The 23,084-nt window shown below is 31.9% G+C and overlaps 1 protein-coding gene across 1 annotated transcript in view; it reads left to right on the top strand.

Moving 5' to 3' along the window:
- The window catches only part of pch2 (pachytene checkpoint 2 protein), a 66,237-nt gene extending 43,397 nt beyond the window's left edge, over positions 1–22,840 (top strand). Inside the window, exons 9-11 of the mRNA XM_035368665.2 lie at positions 706–857; positions 17,976–18,045; positions 20,885–22,840. Coding sequence (XP_035224556.2) covers positions 706–857; positions 17,976–18,045; positions 20,885–20,980 — 318 coding nt within the window. The 3' untranslated portion in view covers positions 20,981–22,840. The remainder of the gene's footprint in view (positions 1–705; positions 858–17,975; positions 18,046–20,884) is intronic.
- The last annotated feature ends 244 nt before the right edge of the window (positions 22,841–23,084 follow it).

The following is a 23,084-nucleotide window of genomic DNA, read 5'->3' as shown; positions in this document are numbered from 1 at the left end:
TGAATTGAATTTTTGGTTTAAATGTGAAGAACATGATTAAGTAAAGGTAGCACACAAAAACGTTAAAAAAAAAAAAAGCTCCTTTGGGCATAATATAAAATCTGAAAGCTTTCAGATTTTTTGTGTTTTTGTTGTTTTTAAATAATATTAAAAATAAATATAGGACATATTTTTAAAAAGCTACATATTGTGTTATTAATTTAAAATTTTTATCTACAAAAAATTAGCTAAACAGAAATAGATTTTTATATTTTATGTAAATAAAAAATTATTAAATAACATTATTACATGTTTTATGTTAAAAAAAAGTAATTTTAACTTTCAATATAGTAAAAATAAAAATCACATTTGTTTAGTTTTAATGCCTATCTAAATAAGAATTAATTTTATTGTTTTAACTGAAAAGGAAATATATTGTGTTTAAGTAAATGATATATGCATTTGGTGCTCAGTGTTGTTTGAAAAAAAAAAAAAGCATTTTGTTTTAAGGAAATGAAAATTAAGTTTTTTTTAATAAAATGCAATAAAAAAATTATTTGAATTGCATTAAATGTGTGTTTGGTCTCTTTTTAGATGTTAGGATTGGTGGGATTTTAGTTTGGTTAAGATATCTGAAATAATGTAGTTACATGAATTTAGTAATTCTCATTTAAATAATTTTATTCAGATTTTATGTCATAAATTTGCTATGTGGTTTCTTTCCAGGTTGGAATCATTCGCACATCACAGACTGTTTTAGAATTACCAAGACTGAGTGCAGTTCTCAAACTTAAGACATTGCAGGATGAGCATATAAATTCTGATTTACTTAGTGAAGTCAATCTTGATAAAAGTTTGTTGCTGAACTCAATTGCAAAGTAAGTTGTGAATCGTATTTCTGAATGATCGCATTAAATATGTTTATCTTATTTTACAAATTGATAAAGTTGCTTTAGGCCAATGTACTATTTATCATTTTGAACAATAATACAAGTACATACTACACAAAAGTAAGGAAACAAGCAGTTCTACCTCTTAAACTTTATGAGAAAAAATTATAGTACAGGGTTTGTACAGTCCTTAGAGTTTTTGTAAATGGTTTTTGGTCCTTAAAAGTCATTAGTTTCAACCAATATCAGCAAAAGGTGCTTAATTTTACTCATATGATATTTCTGTCTATTTTTTACACCTGCTATTTTGAGTAGGAATTAACATTCTTTAGTACATGGTTTGGCGGTTCATTGACAAATTTGCATTTGATGGGTTATCATTTCAATTCATTCCTATTTATATTATAAAGAGTGCAATACTCTTTCTGGGCATGAGGTCCTACCCCAATGGAAACATAAACGTTCTGAAATTATTTCCTTTTTGCAAATGAAACATTCATAAAATATTACATCAAGAACAATTTTTGGGGGGATATAAATTCTTTTCTTATGCAGTGCTAAATTTGGCATTTATCAACATTTTAGCTATTTTGGATTAAAAATTTTTTATTTGGAGATAGGCAAATTTAAAAAATTTTTTTACAAACATCACATTGAGAAAATAACATTAAAAATGACAATATATTAAAGAATAGCATATTTTAAAATGAGATTAATTTCCATTTTGGCAACTTAGTATTTTGATTTTGAAAAATAACAAATGCTGTCGAGCACATTTCTTAAGAAACCTCCCCACCCCCTAAAAAAAAAACTACTGCAATTTTTTAAAATTATTTTCATCTGTTTCCTTTAATATTTTTCATGATAAGAGCTTTTTCTCATGTAATTGTTTCAGAATATTCAAATATGTATCAGTTCTCTCTAGAAAATTCACTTTTCTTTTCTGAATTCCCTTACCCCCACAAAGATGTTTTGACTTTTCTCATACAGAGTTGGTAGAGATAATTTCGCTTTTGAATTTTAGACCTTGCACTTTGGAAGGTTTAAAATCATTTTAAAGCAAGATTTATATACCCATACAAAAAGGTGACAAAGTAAAAAATGGCTTCATGGTATTAACACAAAAAAAAAAGGTGCAAGACTGATTTACCAGCTCAATTTTTGGGTGCTGCATGAGCTGAATCAAACAGATAAGGACAGACGTGTTAGGAGCTGCACTAATCTGCTCTAATATCAATGCAAGGACAAAATTCTGGACCGGATCATCACTTGTAAAGAAACGTGAATTTACTTCGACAACACAGGCCAAAAAGGGATTGGTCTGTACCTGGTGAGTCCATTTACAGCATCACAAAGCACAATTTGACTAATAAAAAGATAATGTTTTGTATCTGATGGGATTGCCGCGGAATTATCCACAAAAAATATCTGGGAAAAGGTAAAACCCTCGACAGTAAGGTGTACAGCAAGGTGCTAGTCCATGTTGACGTTGCTATCAAGGAAAAACATCGAACTGAGATCTGGATCAAAAAAGTAGTGTTCCATCCAGATAATGCAAGACATGTGTCTGCATTCACTGGCTGAACTCTGTACGGGCTCGAATGGGATCTTTTGCCACAACCACATGTAGCCCCGACATCGCTTCTTTGGCCTTCTACCTTTTTTCACACCTGCAGCTACATCTTCCATTCTATACAGAATGTCCAAAATAAGGATGGTCTGTTTTTGGACTCACGGCTATCAAGTTTCTTGGCCGAAGGGTTTGAAATCTACCAAAACGTTGGCAGAAGATCATAGATTTGGGTGGGAATTACTACCTAAAGTTGCTGGTTTCCCTGCCCCCCTCTGACTTTATTAAGTTAGACATACTTTGGCAGAAAACTTTCATTGCAACCACATATATGCAGATACATACATTTCTGAGTCTGGTCTCGATAACGGAACAGTACCCATCCTTTTTTATTCTGAGATTCAACTTAATCTTTTAAAGGCCAAATTCAGATCCACATTTATTTTTAGTCTAAAGGGGCTTTCTCCCTGAAGGACTATTGTTTTCATTTTGTGTTGGTTCACTATAAATGTTCGTTTCACTTTTCAAACTATTGCTACCAAATGTTAGAGTCCTGCATTATATTTGAAGAAATTAAATAATGAAAAATCTGCATAAATGTATATTTCTCACTGAAGTGTCTGGTGTGCAAATATAGAAAAATAACACTTCTCTGACTCCAATGGAACCAATATTTTATTCCTTACGATATTATAGATTCTTATTCATAAGATTTATTTACATTTTACATGCGCGTAGCATCGCGTGACAAAAACTCGAAATTTGTTTACTTCGTTCTTCGCAGAGACTAGAAGGTGTTGCCATTCTGCTTTAACTAAATTTAATTAGAAACTTGATGGAACTGAAGCGACACTACACACCCCCTTCCTAGTGACAACGATTATGGAAGATAGTCTTTAAAGTGACTGGGGAACTTCACATGTCTGCCGGTTCTAGTAGTCTTGGTTTTATGATGAGTTTCTGAATTTTCTTCAGTGTTCTTGAGTGCAGGTGTTTCCCCAAGTTCCGCTTTCTTGGAATGGGAGTTTTGAAAAGGAATATCAGAATCTTGCACTAGGAAACATGGCTTTAGTCTGTCTATTGAAACTCTTTTAACTTTTCCTTGAATTTCAATATCGAAGTATTTATCATTTCTTGCTCTTACAGGATACGGTCCAAGATAGACAGGCTGTAGCGACGAATTATTAATGTTGTTGTATAGGAATACGTGACAACAGTTGGAAAGATGTTTAGAAACAAAGACTGTTCTATTTCCATGGGTGGTGGTAGAACTTGGCTTCATAGCTCTTATTATTTTCTGAAGGTTTTGAGAAAATTCACACTGTTTCATATGAGGTACTGTTGAAAAGAATTCACCAGGTAATGCTAAAGAGGTTCCGTATACAAGTTCTGCGGATGAGCAACCTAAGTCTTCCTTGATGGCAGATCTTATGCCTAAAAGAAAGAAAAGGCAATGCTTCCAGCCATAATTTTGATTCGAGTAGATGACATTTGAGACTTGCTTTTAAAGTTCGGTGCTGTCTTTCGATCAGGCCATTGGCCTGTGGATGGTACGCAGTTGTAGTGTTTGTATGAAAACCAAGATATTTTCCTAAAGCTTGAAAAAGTTGGCTATCAAATTGCCGACCTTGGTCAGATGTTATGCGATTCAGAATTCCAAAGCGTGAAAACCAAGTATAAATCAAAGCTTTAGCAATAGATTCTGCTGATTGATCTTCTAACGGTACTTCTTCGATCCATCGTGTATAACGATCAATGATGGTTAGAAGGTATTTGAATCCTTTGCAAGGAGGTAGCGGACCCACCAGATCTATGTTTAAATGATGAAATCTATGTGGAGGTACTTTGAATTCTCCCAAAGATGACTGTGTATGTCTGTGAACTTTAGATCTTTGTCAAGATAAACATGCTCTAGTCCATAGTTGGCAGTCTTTATTCATATTGGGCCATATGAAACGTCGTGTTATCAATTTTATCGTGGATCGTATTCGAGGATGAGATAAATTATGGATTAAAGAAAATATTTTCTGCCGAAACTTTGCAGGGATGTATGGTCGATTATAATTTGTAGAAGTATCACAGTAAATTTTCTTGTTGCTGTCCAGTATAGGGATCTGTAGGATTTTTAAGTTTGGGTTGTTTTTTAGTGTCTCCAAGTCATCATCTTCTTGACAGTCTACTATAGTTTGTAAGTCTATTGCAGATGGTACAGAAATGGTGTCTATGCGAGAGAGAGCGTCAGTGACGGTATTTTCATGCCCTTGTATGAATCGGATATCAGTTGAGAACTGGCCAATATATGACAGTTGTCTAGCTTGTCATGGCGAAGCTTTTTCTAAATTTTGTTGGAAGGCAAATCTTAGTGGTTTGTGATCCGTGTATATTGCAAAAGTTCGCCCTTCTAAGATGTATTTGAAATGTTTTACTGCTGTATAGATGGCTAAGAGTTCTCTGTCGTAGGCACTATATTTTTGTTGTGCTGATGCCAAATTTCGGGAAAAGAAACTTAAGGGTTGTTTTGCATTATTCACAATCTGATGTAAAACGGCTCCAATGGCAGTATCGGAAGCATCAGTTAGCAATATTTCAGCCTTTTCGGATGGGTGAGTTAAGTTTGTGGCATGAATAAGTGCATCTTTTAAGATCTGGAAGGCGTTTCTTGTTTCTGCCGTCCAGGTTATTTCTTTTCTGCAGTTCTTTTTAATACCACTGAGCAATGTTGTTAAAGGTTGTTGCAATTTCGCACAATTTGGTATGAATCTGTGATAAAAATTCACCATACCTAAAAATCGTCTTAAACTAGTAAATGACTTTGGTTCTGGGAAATTTTTGATGGCATCAACTTTCGTTGAGAGAGGTTTAAGTCCTTCAGCTGACACTTCGTATCCCAGGAATGCAAGTTTTGTTTGACCAAATTTACACTTTGCCGCATTAATACACAGGCCATATTCGTTTAGTCTCTCGAGGACTGCTCGTATATGTTTTCGATGAGTTTCTTCATCTGGAGAGGCTATTAGAATGTCATCCAAATAGCAAAACATGAATTCTAGTCCATTCAACACACTGTTCATGAAACGTTAGAACGTTTGGGCCGCATTTCGTAGGCCAAACGTCATGAATGGGAACTCGAATAAGCCAAAAGGAGTGAGAATGACCGTTTTCGGTATATCTTCTTCGCGAACTGGAATTTGTTGGTACGCTCTAATGAGGTCTATGGATGAGAAAACTCTTTTTTCAGCTAAAATGGAACTGCAATCTGTTAAAAATGGGAGAGGGTATCTATCAGGAATCGTGACGTTGTTTAATGCTAGATAGTCTCCACAAGGTCTCCAATCACCTGATTTCTTCATAGCGAGATGTAGTGGGCTCAACCAGTTACTTTTGGATGGCCTGCATAAACCCATTTGGAGCATAAATTCATACTCCTTTTTAGCCGATTTAAGTTTCACAGCTGACAGTCTCCTGGCTTTAGCGAAAACTGGTGGACCTCTGGTTTCGATGTTATGATTTTTAACTTTATTATTAACTAAATTCAGTTTTAACAAATCTGGAAAATCATTAATTATACATTTATATGGATCATTTACAGCATTTAAAATCGGAATATTATTATTGTTATTTTGAAAACAAGGAGTTCCATTGGTTGTTAAGAATGTAGTACCATCAATCAACTTGCGATTTTTAGAATCTACCAAAAGGTTAAAATTTGCAAGAAAATCCATCCCTATTATTGGTTTGTTTACCTCAGCAATTACAAAAGGCCATGTGAATGATTGTCTGAGTCCAAGATCAAGCTTGAGTAATTTTTGGCCATATGTTTTAATTTTCGTACCATTTGCAGCAAAGAGTTCTAATTTTGAGATTTTTTTTTTTATCTTCAGGCAAGGGAGGAATGACAGAAATTTCTGCCCCAGTATCTATTAAAAATTGGATAGCCGATTCTTTGTCGGTGATGAAAAGGCGACTCAGCTGCACCCCTTGTCCCTCCGTCGTCAATGAGAGACGGGCAGCTGGTTTTCCGGACTATTTGTCTGGGATGTTGATGAGTAGTTGCAGGGTTGTTTACACTTAAATGACTTATCACCGAATTTTTTATGATAGTAACAAATATCATTAGATCTGTTACCACTGTAACTCCTATCTCGTGATTTGGATCGGTTACGACAATAGGGACGACTGTGGCGTTGCTTGTTTAAAGCAGAAACTTGTAAGCTAAGTTTGTAGCCTTGGCTACTAATGTTTAAAATTAATTTATGACTAGTAACAGCATGAATTATAAACAAATAGCTAAGTTATTGCATTTTATTTTCCAGCTATCGAAATGCGACGCTACGAGCAAAGTTTTGAAACCAAAACCTAGCAATCATGAATCAGAACTAGAACTAGTTGCCATTCAGCATAAAGAAATTTAAATATAAATATGAACTACTTATTGCCATTCAGCATAAAAGAAATATAAATATGAATATTAACAAAATATTAAAGTTAATTTTATAAAATAATTAAACGCATGAACAAATATATGAAATAAAACATAATTATTTCTCATGCACTAACTGGGCCACTACACTACTCCCCCACCAGTAACTAAGTTACGTTACGAAGATGGAGAAATAGGTAGTAACTAGTATTGCAGTGTTAACGACTATCAAAATAATTTAGTCAGTCCTTGAGTCTAACAGGTAAACGTATAGTTCTGCCTGTGCGAGAATGTTTTTGATTCACATCCGAATTTGAGTCCGGTCTCTGCAAATTAGTGTAGTTAGGTTGTATCAACTGAGAATTTTCCTCAGCTAAAATATATGCTGGTTTCAAGCGATCCAGGGATACATTAACATGTTTTCCTTTTATGCTAATAGTAAAATATTTGTCCTTGCGATCAATAACAGGAAATGGTCCTTCATAAGGAGGTTCCAAAGGTTTTTTTACCCGATCTATTCGCTGAAACACATGAGAACAAGTTTTTAAGTCTTTATGGACAAATATCTGTTCAGATGAATTTTTACGAATTAGTCTCGGTCCAACAACTTCCATCTGTTTCTGGAGTTTATTAGCAAAAGTCTCCGATGCTGTCTGGATACTTGGTTCGCTGAAAAACTCTCCAGGAAGTCAAGACTCTGGCCATAAACTACTTGCACAATAGAATGATTGGTATCTTCTTGAATAGCAGTACGCAAACCCAAAAGTACTGTTGGTAACGTGTCCGTCCAAGATATGTTGTTGTGGGCTTTTAATGCTGTTTTTAATGTTCGATGAAGGCGCTCAACTTTGCCATTACACGAGGGGTGGCAGGCAGTAGTGTGTTGTAAATTGATGCCACAGATTTTGGACAAAGCTTGTAATGTATCACTTTTAAATTGGGATCCACGATCACTAATGAGTTTACTTGGCGTTCCGAAACGCGCAATCCAGTTGCTATAAAAGGCTCTTGCGACGTTCTCAGCGGAAATATTTTCTAAAGGAATTGCTTCCATCCAATTCGAAAATCTATCTATGCAAGTAAGACAATAAATATTCCCTTTATATGGTGGAAGTGGTCCTATGAGATCGATATGGATGACAGAAAATCTTCCTGGTGGTACTTCAAACTCACCTAATTTTGTTTTGATGTGCCGACTGATTTTAGCTTTTTGGCAAGGAATGCAGGTTCTTGTCCACAACTGTACATCTTTTTTTATGTTAGGCCAAATGAATTTTGATGTCATTAATTTCATAGTCGATTTTTTTCCTGGATGTGATAAACCATGAATTCGTTGAAAGACGTGTTTTCTGAAAGCCTGAGGAATATACGGCCGAACATGTTTAGTTGATGTATCACACCACAAATATTTGCCCGAAGGTAGAGAACATTGCTTGAAATTCAAGGAAGTAGTGGTTTGCAAACTCTTCAGTTCTTCATCTTGAGTTTGTTCATCAGCTATTTTATCATAATCTATCGATGAAATTTCATTAACTCTAGATAATGTATCTGCCACAATATTATTCTCATCTTTTACATATTTGATATCAGTCGAAAACTGGGAGATGTATTGAAGTTGGCGAGCCTGTCTATGTGTTGCTTTGTCAAGTTTTTGACGAAAGGCGAATATTAAGGGCTTGTGATCTGTATAAATTGTAAATACTCTTCCTTCTAGATAATGCTTAAAGTGTCTAACTGAAAGATATATGCTTAATAGTTCTCTATCATAGGTGCTATATTTTTGCTGAGTATCACTTAATTTTTTAGAAAAAAATGCTATTATCTTCCACGAGGAGTTTTCATATTGTTGCAACACTGAGCCAATCGCCGTATCTGAAGCATCTGTAAATAACGCCAGCGATAGTTCAGAATTGGGAAAAGACAACAGTGCCGTGTTCACCAGGTCATTCTTGCACGTTTCAAACTGTTTTTCAGCTTCTTCAGTCCATTCGATTTTACGTTTGTCCCTCTTTTTAGCTCCCTTGATACGCATGTAACAATGCTTGATTCTTCGCTGCATCCTTTATATAACGACGATAAAAGTTAATTATTCCAAGAAAGGTTCTAAGTTCATGAATTGTTTCTGGTCGTTTGTAGTTAGTAATAGCTTGAACTCTTTCTGGAAAAGGACGGGAACCCTTAGGTGTAATTAGGTAGCCTAGAAACTCGATTTGGGGAACAGCAAAGACAGATTTTGAAACATTAATTCTTAACCCAAATGTATGTAATCTTTCGAAAACTAATTTAAGGTGATTTTCGTGTTCTTCATGGGTACTGGATGCAATGAGTATATCGTCTAAATAGGGAAAAACGAATTCTAATCCTCTAAAGACTTCATGAATAAATCTTTGGAACGTTGCAGGAGCATTTTTTAAACCGAAACTCATTACATTAAATTCGTATAAACCGAAAGGAGTGATGATAGCCGTTTTACATTTGTCTTCTTCTGCAATGGGAATTTGAAAATAAGCTTTGAATAAATCAATTTTAGAAAAAATATTTGTACCTCTTAAAATATGATGAAAATCTTCAATGCGAGGAATTGGGTATCGATCAGGTATCGTCTGCGCATTCAATCGTCGGTAGTCTCCGCAAGGACAATATGAACCATCCTTTTTCGTAACAAGGTGCAAGGGGCTTGACCACTGGGAGTTTGATGGACGAATTATTCCATTGTCAAGCATAAATTTAAATTCCTCTTTAGCTATAGCTAAGCGTTTTGGATCGAGCTGTCGTGCCTTTGAATAAACGGGTTGACCATCAGTCGTAATAAAATGTGTAACACCATGTTTAATTTGTGTAGGAAAAAGGTTAGGTTTAGAAACTTCGGGATATTTCGACAGTAAATCGAAAATTTTTATGGATTTATTTAATGTGGTTACTGAGTAATCACTGGAAATAGCAGCAACATCACACTGGACACAAAGCTGTGTTACGCCATCAATTAATTTTTTCTTATTTATATCGATAAGCAATTTATATTTGTGAAGAAAGTCAGCTCCTAAAATACCTTTTGTGACATCAGCAATTATGAATGGAAACTGAAAATCATGACGTAATCCCAAATCAAGAGTTAGCGTTTTTATGCCATAAGTGGAAATATCTGTGCCATTAGCTGCATACAGTTTATATTCAGTTTTACATTTATTCTGTGAAGTAGCAGGAATTATGCTTACGTCAGCTCCGCTATCAATAAGAAAGTGCAAATTTGATCTTCGGTGACGAATGAATAAACGAAATTTGCGACAATCCTTCATATTTTCTGCAGCAGCGTTTGCCGCTGAACCTACTGCAGATTTGAGTTTTCCTGGTTTTTGAAATCGTTTTTTACCCAAGCACACGGAGGCTTGCATTTCTCTGGAATGCATTTTGCTCCAAAACGAAAGTGATAAAAACAAAATTTGCCAATAGGGTCATATCGTTTACGAGATCGGCTTCGAGATCGTGAACGTGAATTACATAAATCCGAGTCCCTGCGTCTTGAGCGAATGGTTATTTGATCAATTTTTTGTTCAAGAAAGGTAATTCTTTGCAACAAATCATTTGCGGGAACGGAAGGAGCATTAGTACTAAATACTTCTGGTTTCCGATTCATACCACTAATTTTATCTGCCATAGACGCTAACTTGGTTACATCTTCATCACTAACTAATAATATATTTTTTATGGAGTCAGGTAGCTTCTCCAGCCATAAAGTTTTGATTAGATTTTCAGACACATCTGTAGTAGCAACTGATCTCAACTTCTGCAAAAGTTGGCTTGGTTTCATGTCTCCAAGTTCGATACCAGTAATCAAATGTTTAATTCGTACATTTTCACTTTCTTTGAATAAATGTAATAACCTAATTTTAGCATCCGAATATTTTGTGGCACTATCGTTCGTTACAATGTCCCAAATATTTTCGACGAACTTAGGTTCAAGCTGTGAAACTAAATAATTAAATTTCGTTTCTTCTGAAACGATATTACTAAGTTTGAACTGAGCTTCAACTTGAAAAAACCATATTTCCGGTTTATCAATCCAAAAAGGAGGTATTTTTACACTCACCTTATGAAGCTCCGGTGACTGCATCGTATCTTTCATAGCAGTTTCAGAAGAGTCATTTGTTGACATTTCGAAAATTAATCAGGGTCACCACGATGTAGCCTTGGCTACTAATGTTTAAAATTAATTTATGACTAGTAAAAGCATGAATTATAAACAAATAGCTAAGTTATTGCATTTTATTTTCCAGCTATCGAAATGCGATGCTACGAGCAACGTTTTGAAACCAAAACCTGGCAATCATGAATCAGAACTAGAACTAGTTGCCATTCAGCATAAAGAAATTTAAATATAAATATGAACTACTTATTGCCATTCAGCATAAAAGAAATATAAATATGAATATTAACAAAATATTAAAGTTAATTTTATAAAATAATTAAACACATGAACCAATATATGAAATAAAACATAATTATTTCTCATGCACTAACTGGGCCACTACAAGTTCACTAACCTGTTTTTGTAAACTTTCAATCACTTCCGTTTTTACCGTTATGGATGATGCAGCAGCTAGTTGGGGAGTAACATGGTTTAATTCCCAAATCTTATCGGCCATTGTAGCCACTTTTGACAAATCTTCACTACTAACAGATATAATGCTACGCATATTAACGGGTAAACGTTGTAGCCACAATGTTTTTAGGAAAGTATCTGTTACTTTGTCGCCAGCCAAATTACGCATCTCACATAGCAATTGAGATGGCTTTTTGTCACCCAGTTCTAATTCTTTCAGTAATTTTTGGGTTTTTTGAGTCTCTGAATCAGCATATAATGAAATTAGTCTATTTTTAATTGCCTCATATTTATTATCTTGTGGTGGACTTAGCAAAATATCAGATACCTGTGACAAAATATCGGGTTCAATGGAACTTATAACATAATCACATTTTGTTTGATCTGCACTAATTTTTGCATTTCTAAATTGTGCTTCTAGTTGAATAAACCATATTTTAGGATCTGGCTTCCAAAAAGGAGGAACTTTAACGCTTACCTTGGCGACAGATGCAGTTGTTGCTTTAATTTCGGTTTCGTCTTCGTCAGCCATTGTAGAATTCGATCACGCCGGGATACACCAGTGAAGTGTCTGGTGTGCAAATATAGAAAAATAACACTTGACTCCAATGGAACCAATATTTTATTCCTTACGATGTTATAGATTCTTATTCATAAGATTTATTTACATTTTACATGTGCGTAGCATCGCGTGACAAAAACTCGAAGTTTGTTTACTTCGTTCTTCGCGGAGACTAGAAGGTGTTGCCATTCCGCTTTAACTAAATTTAATTAGAAACTTGACGGAACTGAAGCGACACTATACTCACATTGTGATAAAACAATGGTACATAGATCCATAGAATTTTGAATGATGTAATCCTACTGCAAATATGGGCATGTGAAAACCCAAATTTGAAATTTGGAATTTGTCTTATTATCAATTTAATATTTTATAAAACTTTAATGAATTTTTGATTAACAAACTCAAAGATTTCAAAGCGAGCAATGGCAACATTATACAGAAAAAACATTTTTATCTCCAGAGCACGAGACTCTGTATTGGAAATTCTAAAGATATGCTGAATTTAAAACTATTTTGAGATATTGCTCTTGAACTGAGTTTTATGGTTTAGGTGCAAAGAACATGATATTTAATATATAAAGGTAACACACAGAATGTTAAAAAAAAGGCCCCTTTGGACATAATTTAAAATCTGAATCTTTCAGATTTTTATCCCCCCCCCCCAGCCTTTTAAAAAAATACTTTTTTGTTTATTCAACATTAAAGTGCTTTAGTTTAAAGGCATCAATCATTAAAATGGAGAGAGAAAAAAAATTGTGTGTGATTTTTTTACTGTGTTCCCAATGGAAACATTGACCACTTCCAATTACGCTTATTATACTGGTGGAATATAATCATAAATAAACTAGATAGTAAGTGAAATCATAAAAAATTATGAAGAATTACTATTAAATTTAAGCACAGATATGAATTTAACTGAAAATTTATAAATGAAAATAAATGTTCCTATTTTATGCAAAAACAGCAGAAATTTTACTTTATATCTGTATTCTGTGGTACAGTCAAAAGTCGTTAATTCGGACACCCATAATCCGGAATGATCTATAATCCGAACCTCAAAGCTACAAACTTTCTGTGCATGCATAAACGCAAATGCGTTTACTGTATAACGGACGGTATAAGCTAAGCTAAAATTATCTAATTATCCATTTCAGTTAATGTTGCAAGTATTGTTGTTCCTTAATCTTCTAATTGGATCCGACTTATTATTTTTTGCAGACTGTTAGAGCAATTTTATAAAAGTAAGCTTGAACTTTTGATTATGTCAAAAAGAATTTCCGATTCTGGAGCTGCCAAAGGATCTACAAAGCGAAAGCATGTTTAGATAATCATCAAACAAAAAGTGGAATTGCTGCAAAAAATGGATAAAGGCATATATCCTTTGTTTCTCTAACCATTCCGAAATTTGTTTATCAATTTCACGCTACTCAGCGCGGGGGGGGGGGACATCGCGGCACGCAATAAACTGGAAGTTGATCTGTCAGCACTATCCTTATCTTCAGGGCAGATGTTTTTATTTTATTTGGCTTATAATTCCTTACTAAATGTAGTATTTCATCTTGATGTACTCCGTCTTTGATATTATTTAAATCAAATTCCTTGTCATTATAATTCGCTTCCGATAGTGAAGAAAGTGACAGAGGTTATTGAAAACGAAAAAATTTCGATTGACAAATTAGTTGGCATTCTCGACACAGCAATTATAGGACTTAAACAGCGGAACTTTGTAACTGAACAAGAAATTATGTATGTTTATAGAATTAAAGAGAATGTATTATCACATAAGAAACGAAGCAACTTAAAAAACTTACATTGAAAGAAATGTTTAATAAAGTAAATAAATAAATATTAAGCTTCTTCTTCTTCTTCTTCCCCCCCCCCTTTTTTTTTTTTTTTTTTTTTTTTTTGATACCCTTTAGATCATAATTGTTCTTTATTTCATAAATTACAGTTTCATATTTTTAATTTTATAATTTCTGCATGCCATCTTACCAGATTTAAACTGATGATCTATAATCCGGAATCGCCAAAGTCCCGACGAGTCCGGATTAACGACTTTTGACTGTACTCAGAAAGTCAGTTCAAATGTAATCTTTCCTTGCACTCTCTGCATTATAATCTTTGCATTTAATCTGTTTGATGCATTACATTGTTGATATAAGGTAATGACCATCATTTTTATGCTGTTATATACAGTGGTGAACTTTTGTTATTAGTTATCCTTTCTTGCTGCAGTTCATAAAAGAGAAATGTAACTTCTTGATTGCACTCCAGATAAGTGTGCTGGTTATTTCCTTTGTTAATTGCTGGATGTAAAAGCCATTCTGCCACCATTTCTTATTGCGAATTTGGGAACGGTAGCTATTCTACATTATATGTAACACGTAAACTCCACCTATTGCAGAAGTATATTTCTTAAATCAGATTTGATTGTTGCATAAAATGGACATATATGTGGATTGTTGCATATCCACTTTTTTCCATGTAAATATCCTTTAGTTACTTGGATTGGAAGACAAGAAGAATAATTTGAAGAAACATTCACTATTTACGAATGGTATTGCCATTCGTAAATAGAGATCCATCACAGTTATGATCAAATGTTTAAAAAAAATTCAAATATGAATGTATAATATTGACTTATGGTTGCCTGATATTTTAAATATTTCCATAGTTTGAGTTGATATCAAACCATCCTAGAACCTTTGAAAGTCATTTTGAATTTTAGCTCACTAAGTAATGACAAATTGAAATAGATTGGGTTCAAAGTTCCCTCTAAACTGTGCAAGCACCTTCCAAAAATCTAGAGCATGAAGAAAATTAACAAGCACATACTCAGACAGTCTACTAATGAAAATAGTAATAATAATTAAATTTTTACATGACTTTTAAAATGAATCAGATTAAATATGTTCATTATTTTTTTGTTGGCAGTTAATATGCACACCATTGTTGTGACTTGCAGCTGTAGGAAGTGTTGCTGGTGTACTTGCAACACTTTTGCACTATCTCCTAATGTAGCAAGTGTAGCTAACAATACATGTATTTATGAATTGTACTGTATGTTCATATATTTATATATAAACCACAGAAAACTTTGTAAAAAGAAAAACAGGAAGTGATTTTAAAATTGAATGGCTTAATGAAATGGTTGAAACAGAGACACCAAATAGTAAAAATAAATTACAAATTTCATTAAGGGAAATAATTTTATGTGACAAAGAAAACAGAGTGATTTGTATTTACTGCCGTGATAGACAGGGAAATACAGTACAAAGTCCGGACTCGTCGGTACTTTGGCAATTCTGGATTAGGGTTTTTTCCGGATTATAGATCATCAATTTAAATCTGGTAAGATGACATGCAGAAATTATACAATTAAAAATATGAAACCGTAATTTATGAAATAAAGAGCAATTATGATCTAAAGAGTATCAAAATTTTTAAAAAAATGCTAAATATTTATTTGTTTACTTTATTAAACATTTCTTTCAATGTAAGTTGTTTAAGTTGCTTCGTTTTTTGTGCTAATACTTTCTCTTTAATTCTCTCTTCTATAAACAGACATAATTTCTTGTTCAGTTACAAAGTTCCACTGTTCAAATCCTGTAATTGCTGTGTCGAGAATACCCACTAACTTGTTAATCAAAATTTTTTCATTTTCAATAACCTCTCTTCACTATCAGAAGCCCGCGTGTGTAACTGCTTTACTGACTTTACGTGCATGCCTAGCAGACGCACGCACACGTAAGTTTGAGGCTTTGAGGTCTAGATTATAGATCATTCCGGATAATGGACGTCCGGATTACGGACTTTGTACTGTAGTGATTTTGTTAGTGGCAAAAAATGGACAGATAATTGGAAACTTGATTTTTTAAAACAAGCATTGAAATAGTAAATCTTACGTGGACAGGGTAACAAAATTAAGAAGCAAAAATTTCCATCAGCTACAGGATTATTACGTTTATTAAATGAGGCTCTGGATGAATATCGAAAGAAAAAAAATCCATTCATGAAGAAGTAAAAATGCTAATTGATAATGTATTACTAGCAATTAAATGAACATTTTGTAATACTCTGTCTGGGATATAAATGATCATATGGCAAAGTATATGAAAATTATGGTAAACTGCCAAACAAAAACTTATGCTTTTACGTTTTTAGAAATAATTAATTCTGTTGTAAAAACTGACATGAAAAAGAACTTGCACTTATTTTCACATTTTATTGACATTTTTATCACCAAATGTTCAACATTATACTTAAAATTTAGATGCCAACAGAATAACCAGTATAAAACTATTTTTGACAGAATAATTCAATTAAAGTCTTGTGATTCTTTTTCAATTGTTTCTGCAATAAAATAATTTTATGAAGCAAATAATACTGATTTACAAGAAATGATTATATTGACTTCTAATGAGGCAGCTGTTATCAGAGATAAGATACATGGAGTACCAGCAAACAAGGAAATGGGATAGATTTCAAGATATTGCTAGGTAATGTTTTCATTACAGAATGAACAATTTTCTGAACTTTCAAAAATAATGGATAGTAGATCATTTCTGGCATCTAGTGTTGATTGTGAACGAGGTTTCAGTTTCATAAATTTAATAAAAATAAACAAAGAAATCATTTGAAAGAAGATCACTTAGACATGTTAGCAGTGAAAACAGTATAAGTTTGGATTACATATAAACTGAATGGTTAAATTTTAAAGACAGAAAAGATTTAATATAATGTATATAAATGTAGCATTTGTTTTATATATATACATATATATATTATAAATTTGAACATTAAAACTTAGTTATATTTAGTAACTAATTTTGTTATGTTTACATGTATATTAATTTTTATGAGTAGTATAGGGTTTTTTTAAGATAATGAATGTTATTAAAATAGAATTAAAATATAAGAGTAAGAAATAAAAGCCACACAAACAGTTCTTGTAATATAAAAAGTTGTACAGATTAAAATAAAGTTGCATATTGGTAGTAAAAAATTAAAGAGAACTCTAATTATATTGTCATTACCTGAGCACACCTACAGAGGGGATATCTTTGTGGAAAGCTTTCTGATGAACATTACATACTACGCCATAATTACATTACATAAGAGGAAAACTTTGTCATCCAGTTTTTTCACTGATGCCAAGAACATATCCCATGATGAACTGACACTGCTGTTACTTTAACCACTTGGCCACTGTTTAGTCTACTAATTGAAGTGAAAGAAGTTTAAAGATTATTGATGTTTTTTAAAGTTCTTTATATGAATATCTAAAAATCAGACAGATCAGATGAGTTAATATTGCAAAAAGTATTAGCCATAAATACTGCCAAATATTATTACATAGCAAGATATGAATTGGCTCCTTATAAACATGTTCGTAAACGAGGTACATTGTGACATATTAAAAAAATCCTAAACTAGCTGTCCTTGTAGATAAGGTGTAGAAATAGATCTATTATACTTAAGGAGTTTAAGTAGAAAAGTCTACTTATGCTTGTGAGCAAGCAACTGAAATTGCAGCATGTATAATTTATCTTAGTTGAATTCTCAATTGCCGAAAAGTTTGATAGCACAGGGTTTTCATGATCTTTTCCCATACATGACGTAACTACAAATCAGTACTTTTTAAAAAGTCCTGCCTGAAAGCATCATTCGTAGGTAATCAATTTAGCTCTGTTTAATTAAATAAGCCCAATACTGATTCTGTGAATTTCAAGTGCATCACATTTCATAACGTGTTATAGATTATTAGAAGAGCTCTAAACTATGTACATTTCTTTTTTAATGTTTAACAGTTTAGAGAATAAGATATATACATATATAATTGTGCTTTTCCTTTTTTTTTTTTTTTTTTTTTTTTTTTTTTTTTTTTTTTTCAATTTAATGTTATGTATTAATTAAATTATATTAAATATTACATGATGCTTTCTTTTTAGAAAAAGTATTGGACTCAGTGGCCGAACGTTAAGAAAAATGCCATTTGTAGCTTATTCTTTATTTATTAAAGTATGTATAAGTTTTATTTACTTTAAATAATTTTGAATTTCTATTCTGTCTGTATTCCAATGTACAAAATATTATTATACATATATGTGGCATTTGAGAGGGAAAGAAAAGAAAAAGAAATGTATGTACACACACCAAAAAATAAATAAATAATAACTATACACTTTTATATTCATTAAAGATAATTCTTTCAAATCATAATACCGTAGTTTTTAAAATGATATTTAATCATTGTGTTATACATTCAGAAAAAAACTTGTATAATGATTTACAGTTTTAAAATTAAATGCATTAAAAACTTCCTTTTTAATAAATAACACTGAGAACTTAAACAACATAAATTGTTATGTAAATAATATAAACAGCATGGCAATGATTTTTCAAGCATTTTGTATTACTTTTTTTTCCTTCAAAATTTATTTTATCACTGACTTTTTGTCCTTTAGAGGGAATGACCATGTTTGAATCAATGTTATTATTGACTTAAAGAAGATCTTATTTTTTTATTAATTTTTATTTGCTAAAGCTTCTTGCACCACTAACAATAGTAACTGGCAGCATAACTGACTTCACCATAAAAATGGGTTGTATGAGAGCCAACATCACGGGGACACAATGAGGTAACATATCAAACCTTGCATCTTGTTCAGCACCACATTTTACACAAAAAATTATGCAAAACACTGATAACACAGGGTACATTGCGATTTTCAAATATCAATATTCACACTTCTTGTGCTATTCCATTGGATCTTTAGGTGTTAAGTCTGCTGCAAGAAACTGCAAGCAATTACATTACTGCCCAATTTCAATTAGTGAATTTTGGAAAGCCTGAAGTTGTAAAAGCTACACTTCATATTATAAAGAATTACTGATGTCAGCAAATTGCAGTCTAAGCAGCTCAGTACTAGTATAAACAAGTGTAAATTATTTCAGTGCATTAGTTACGATCATAAATTTTAATGTTAACAAACAGAGATACAGTGCTGTAAAAGTTGAATTCTTTTGAGAATAAATTAATGCTATTAATTCTTCTCTTAATTCATCTGGATTATTAATAAAACAAAATTCCTTTGATACTTATTGATGCTTCTTCATAAGTTGAGGACAAATAAATTCTTTTATCAATACATACATTCAATTTGCAAGGCAACAAAATATATAGCGTGTTTTTATAGGAAAAAAATACTATCAAATTTACCACTCTAAAGTTTTTAAAAATTGAAATTTTCTTTGTTTACATTTAAAAATGTAAACAAAGGAGACAGTTATTTGCTTCTTGAAGAGCTTATTTATTTGAAATTTAACAATTGTAAAAAGTGAAATACATCTTTATCTCTATGTATAACATATATGTATGTATGTGGGATGTATTTTCTTAAATATTTATACTAGATATTTGCAATCAAAAATTTTTGATAATCAACACTTTGCTAAATTTAAAGTTAACAAGTGTAAAAACTGAAATATATCTTCATTGATATAAATTGCATATATGCCTATATTTGGGATTTATTTTCTAAAATGTAAATATACATCTGCAGTCAAAGAGTTTTGATAATCCAAACGTTGGATTTCAAATAATTAAGCTCTTAGCACTTCAAGAAGCAAATAATGGTCTCCTTCCTCCTGCAGAGTACAGTACAAAGTCCTTAATTTGGACATCCATAATCCAGAATGATCTATAATCCGGACCTCAAAGCTATAAACTTTCTGCGCATGCGTAAACACATTAATGCATTTACACATGTGCATATGCGTTTACACATGCACGTTTAAAGTATAACGGACAGTATAAGCTAGGCTAAAATTATCTAATTCAGTTAATGTTGCAGATTGCGTTGTTCCTTAATCTTCTAATTGGATCCGGCTTATTATTTTTTGCAGACTGTTAGAGCAATTTTATAAAAAGTAAGCTTGAACTTCCAATTACGTCAAAAAGAGTTTTCGATTCTGGAGCTGCCAAAGGATCTACAAAGCGAAAGCATGTTTTGATGTTTATCAAACAAAAAGTGGAATTGCTGCTAAAAATGGTTAAAGGCTTATCCTTTGTTTCTCTAACCATTCCGAAATCTGTTTATCAATTTCACGCTGCTCTGTGAAGGGGGAGGGGCATTGCGGCACACAATGAACTGGAAGTTGATCTCTCAGCATTCTCATCTTCAGGGCAGATGTTTTTATTTTATTCAGCGTATAATTCCGTACTAAATGTAGTATTTCATCTCGATGTACTCCATCTTTGATATGATTTAAATCAAATTCCTCGTCATTATAAATATCACGAATACACATCAAATAGTTTTCTGGTTGCAATTTTCTAATTTCGACTATGCATAATCTATGCTTTACGCATGCGCGCATTGAAAGAAATGTTTAATAAAGTAATCAAATAAATATTAAGCTTTTTTTTTTGGTTTGTTTGTGTGTGTGTGTGTGTGTAAATTTTGATAACCTTTAGATCATAATTGCTCTTTATTTCATAAATTACAGTTTCATATTTTTAATTTTATAACTTCTGCATGCTATCTTACCAGATTTAAATTGATGATCTATAATCCGGAAAAATACCTAATCTGGAATCGCTGAAGTCCCAACGAGTGCGGATTAAAAACTTTGTACTGTATATTCTTCCAAATTACATTTTCATCTAAAATTAGTACTGATGTTGTAGTTAGTAGTGATGATGACTATGTAGTGAATGTTTGTCATTGAGTAATATTTCATGAATTAAAATTTTAAAACCAAATGATTATTAATTTAGTTAAAAATCATTCAGAGGCTTATTTTTATGAATTAAATTTTGTAATATTATATAATTAACACTTCCTTTTCTTCTTAGACACCCTTGGTTAGTCTTGATGTGTTTTTGGATGCTCTTTCGAAAGCAGTAGACCGATATTGGGAAGATATCAAATTTTTAAAAACTCGTGCATGATAGCTATCATGTAACATTTTAAATTTTTAGACAAATATTATATATATATATATTACTTGATTTGTAATTTATGTGTATATACTTATGTAAAGTATTAAAAAAGAAATTTTCTGGGGTTTCTGAACTTAGCCATTAACTTCTAACTGAAGCAGTACACTTCATAAAAATACTAGACCTTATAACATTTAACTCAATTAATGTCTAAATTTGACTGTTGTTACAAAAGAACATTTTAATTCAATTCAAAGTCCATTTTTTCCTAGTTATGTACAAAGTATTTTTTCAACTAGATATTTTTGTATTGCTCTGTTTGGTATATTCCAGTAACTATGTTAACACAATAATCTTAATTTTTTTTCCTAATGAATTGTTTCATGTGGCAAGTTCCTCTGAATCGTTCTATTAAATAATATAAAGCAATATTTAACATTGTAAAGACATAATAATTATCACTCTACAATTGTTAATTGATAAAAAGTAGCTAGTAATTCCTATATATATATATATACGAAAGTAGCAAGACAACAACATGAATAAGAGAGACCTTAGTGGTCAAGAATTTTGTGCATTGAGCTGCAAATTTTTTAAAATTTTTAAAAGAGGAATGTTTAAAAGCTTATGCTAAAAAATACATTTGACTCTATAGTTCCTTACCAAAAATGTAAAATCATGCAACTACTAGAAACAATAAAAAAGTAGTAAAAGTTATCTCGTAAAAATTAAATGTTAAAATTACAAATCGAGGTAACTTCAAAACCATATATATATATTAATGCTGAATGAAGCTGTGCTTTGACATTAGAAGTATACAACATTATTTAAGTTCTTCTACAAGAACTTGTATATTATTTATTTTAAGTTCAGAAATCTGCCTATAAATATATATACATTTGCTTAAAAATGAATGTGTGTTTGCCTTTATTTAAATGCATTATATTCCATGAAAAAAGCCCTGGCCATGTATTTAAAAGCTATGTATTTCTGCCTATTCTCCATTGTCACTTTACAATTGTATAACAGCAGATTATTAAAATAACGTAAGATCTCATTTACTCCTGTATGGATATGTAAATTAATATACTGATTTTCGGGTAGCTGCAACAGTATTTCTTTTAATTCTTGCAATCTGATAAGACTGCCTTAATATCTGAGTGGAAACTAAATTAGCAATGATATTTTAAATCTAAAATTTTAGGATATTTTAAAAAGAGTTACCACTCATTTCCAAGAATTTTTTTTATTTGATTTATGCATTCAAATACAAAAATAGCCAGCTATCATTGAAGAATAAATTTTTAAGTGATAAAATTTTTATTACTAGGTTACGTTAAATGTTTTAGTTGTGACCAAAAGGCATGATCTACAGAATGTTTAAAAACCATATAATGAAAAGTGAGTGGTGCTGCAAAATTTTATTGATCGTTTGGTTGCTAAGAAAATGATTATGAAAATGTATGGATAGCAATATTAGAGAAAAATTGTGCAGAGGAGACATAAAATGCATTGCATCTAAATTTTTATAATTTAAGTTAAATGTTAGCAAAATTCCTTGTTATTTTTTTATTGGTCAACAGCTAAAACCATCAGACAATTATCTGAAATGTAGATTTCGAGCTGCTGTTTCCAAATATGAAATGATCTATCAGATCACACTTTTTAGATGAAGTATATTTCTGTTAAAGTTATTTTTAATGATGTGCTGTGTTTATGTTACAAAATAGAGCTTACTGATGTTCTTATATTTAAGTTCATATTGATATATGTATAATTACATTTACTTTGTGTTTTTAATAAATTTAGGATTAATTTTTTGTAATTGTTGTTTTTATTACAGTTCTTAATAAAAAAATTTTATTGGTGCTTGATCTAGTTGATTTCAAAATGTCTGAAAGTACAGTGAATCAAAATAAGAAAAGGTCCCCATTACTTTAGGTCTCATTCTGTTCTGTTAATCAATGAAATTCTACTTTTCTTTTCATGTCTCCAAAGTACAATTTAAGATATGTATTAGATTTATATATACCACTGTTCTAACATACATATTTGGAATCAAAATTGGACTTTTCTGAAAAGGCATGCTGTTCCCCCACCCGCACACACAGTT

This window comes from Stegodyphus dumicola, chromosome 2 (genome assembly GCF_044657685.1).
Source record: "Stegodyphus dumicola isolate Sdum_Otavi_A_Nest chromosome 2, ASM4465768v1".
Lineage (NCBI taxonomy): Eukaryota > Metazoa > Arthropoda > Arachnida > Araneae > Eresidae > Stegodyphus > Stegodyphus dumicola.
Note: the sequence above shows the minus strand (reverse complement) of the source record. Positions and strands in the feature narration are given on the sequence as shown.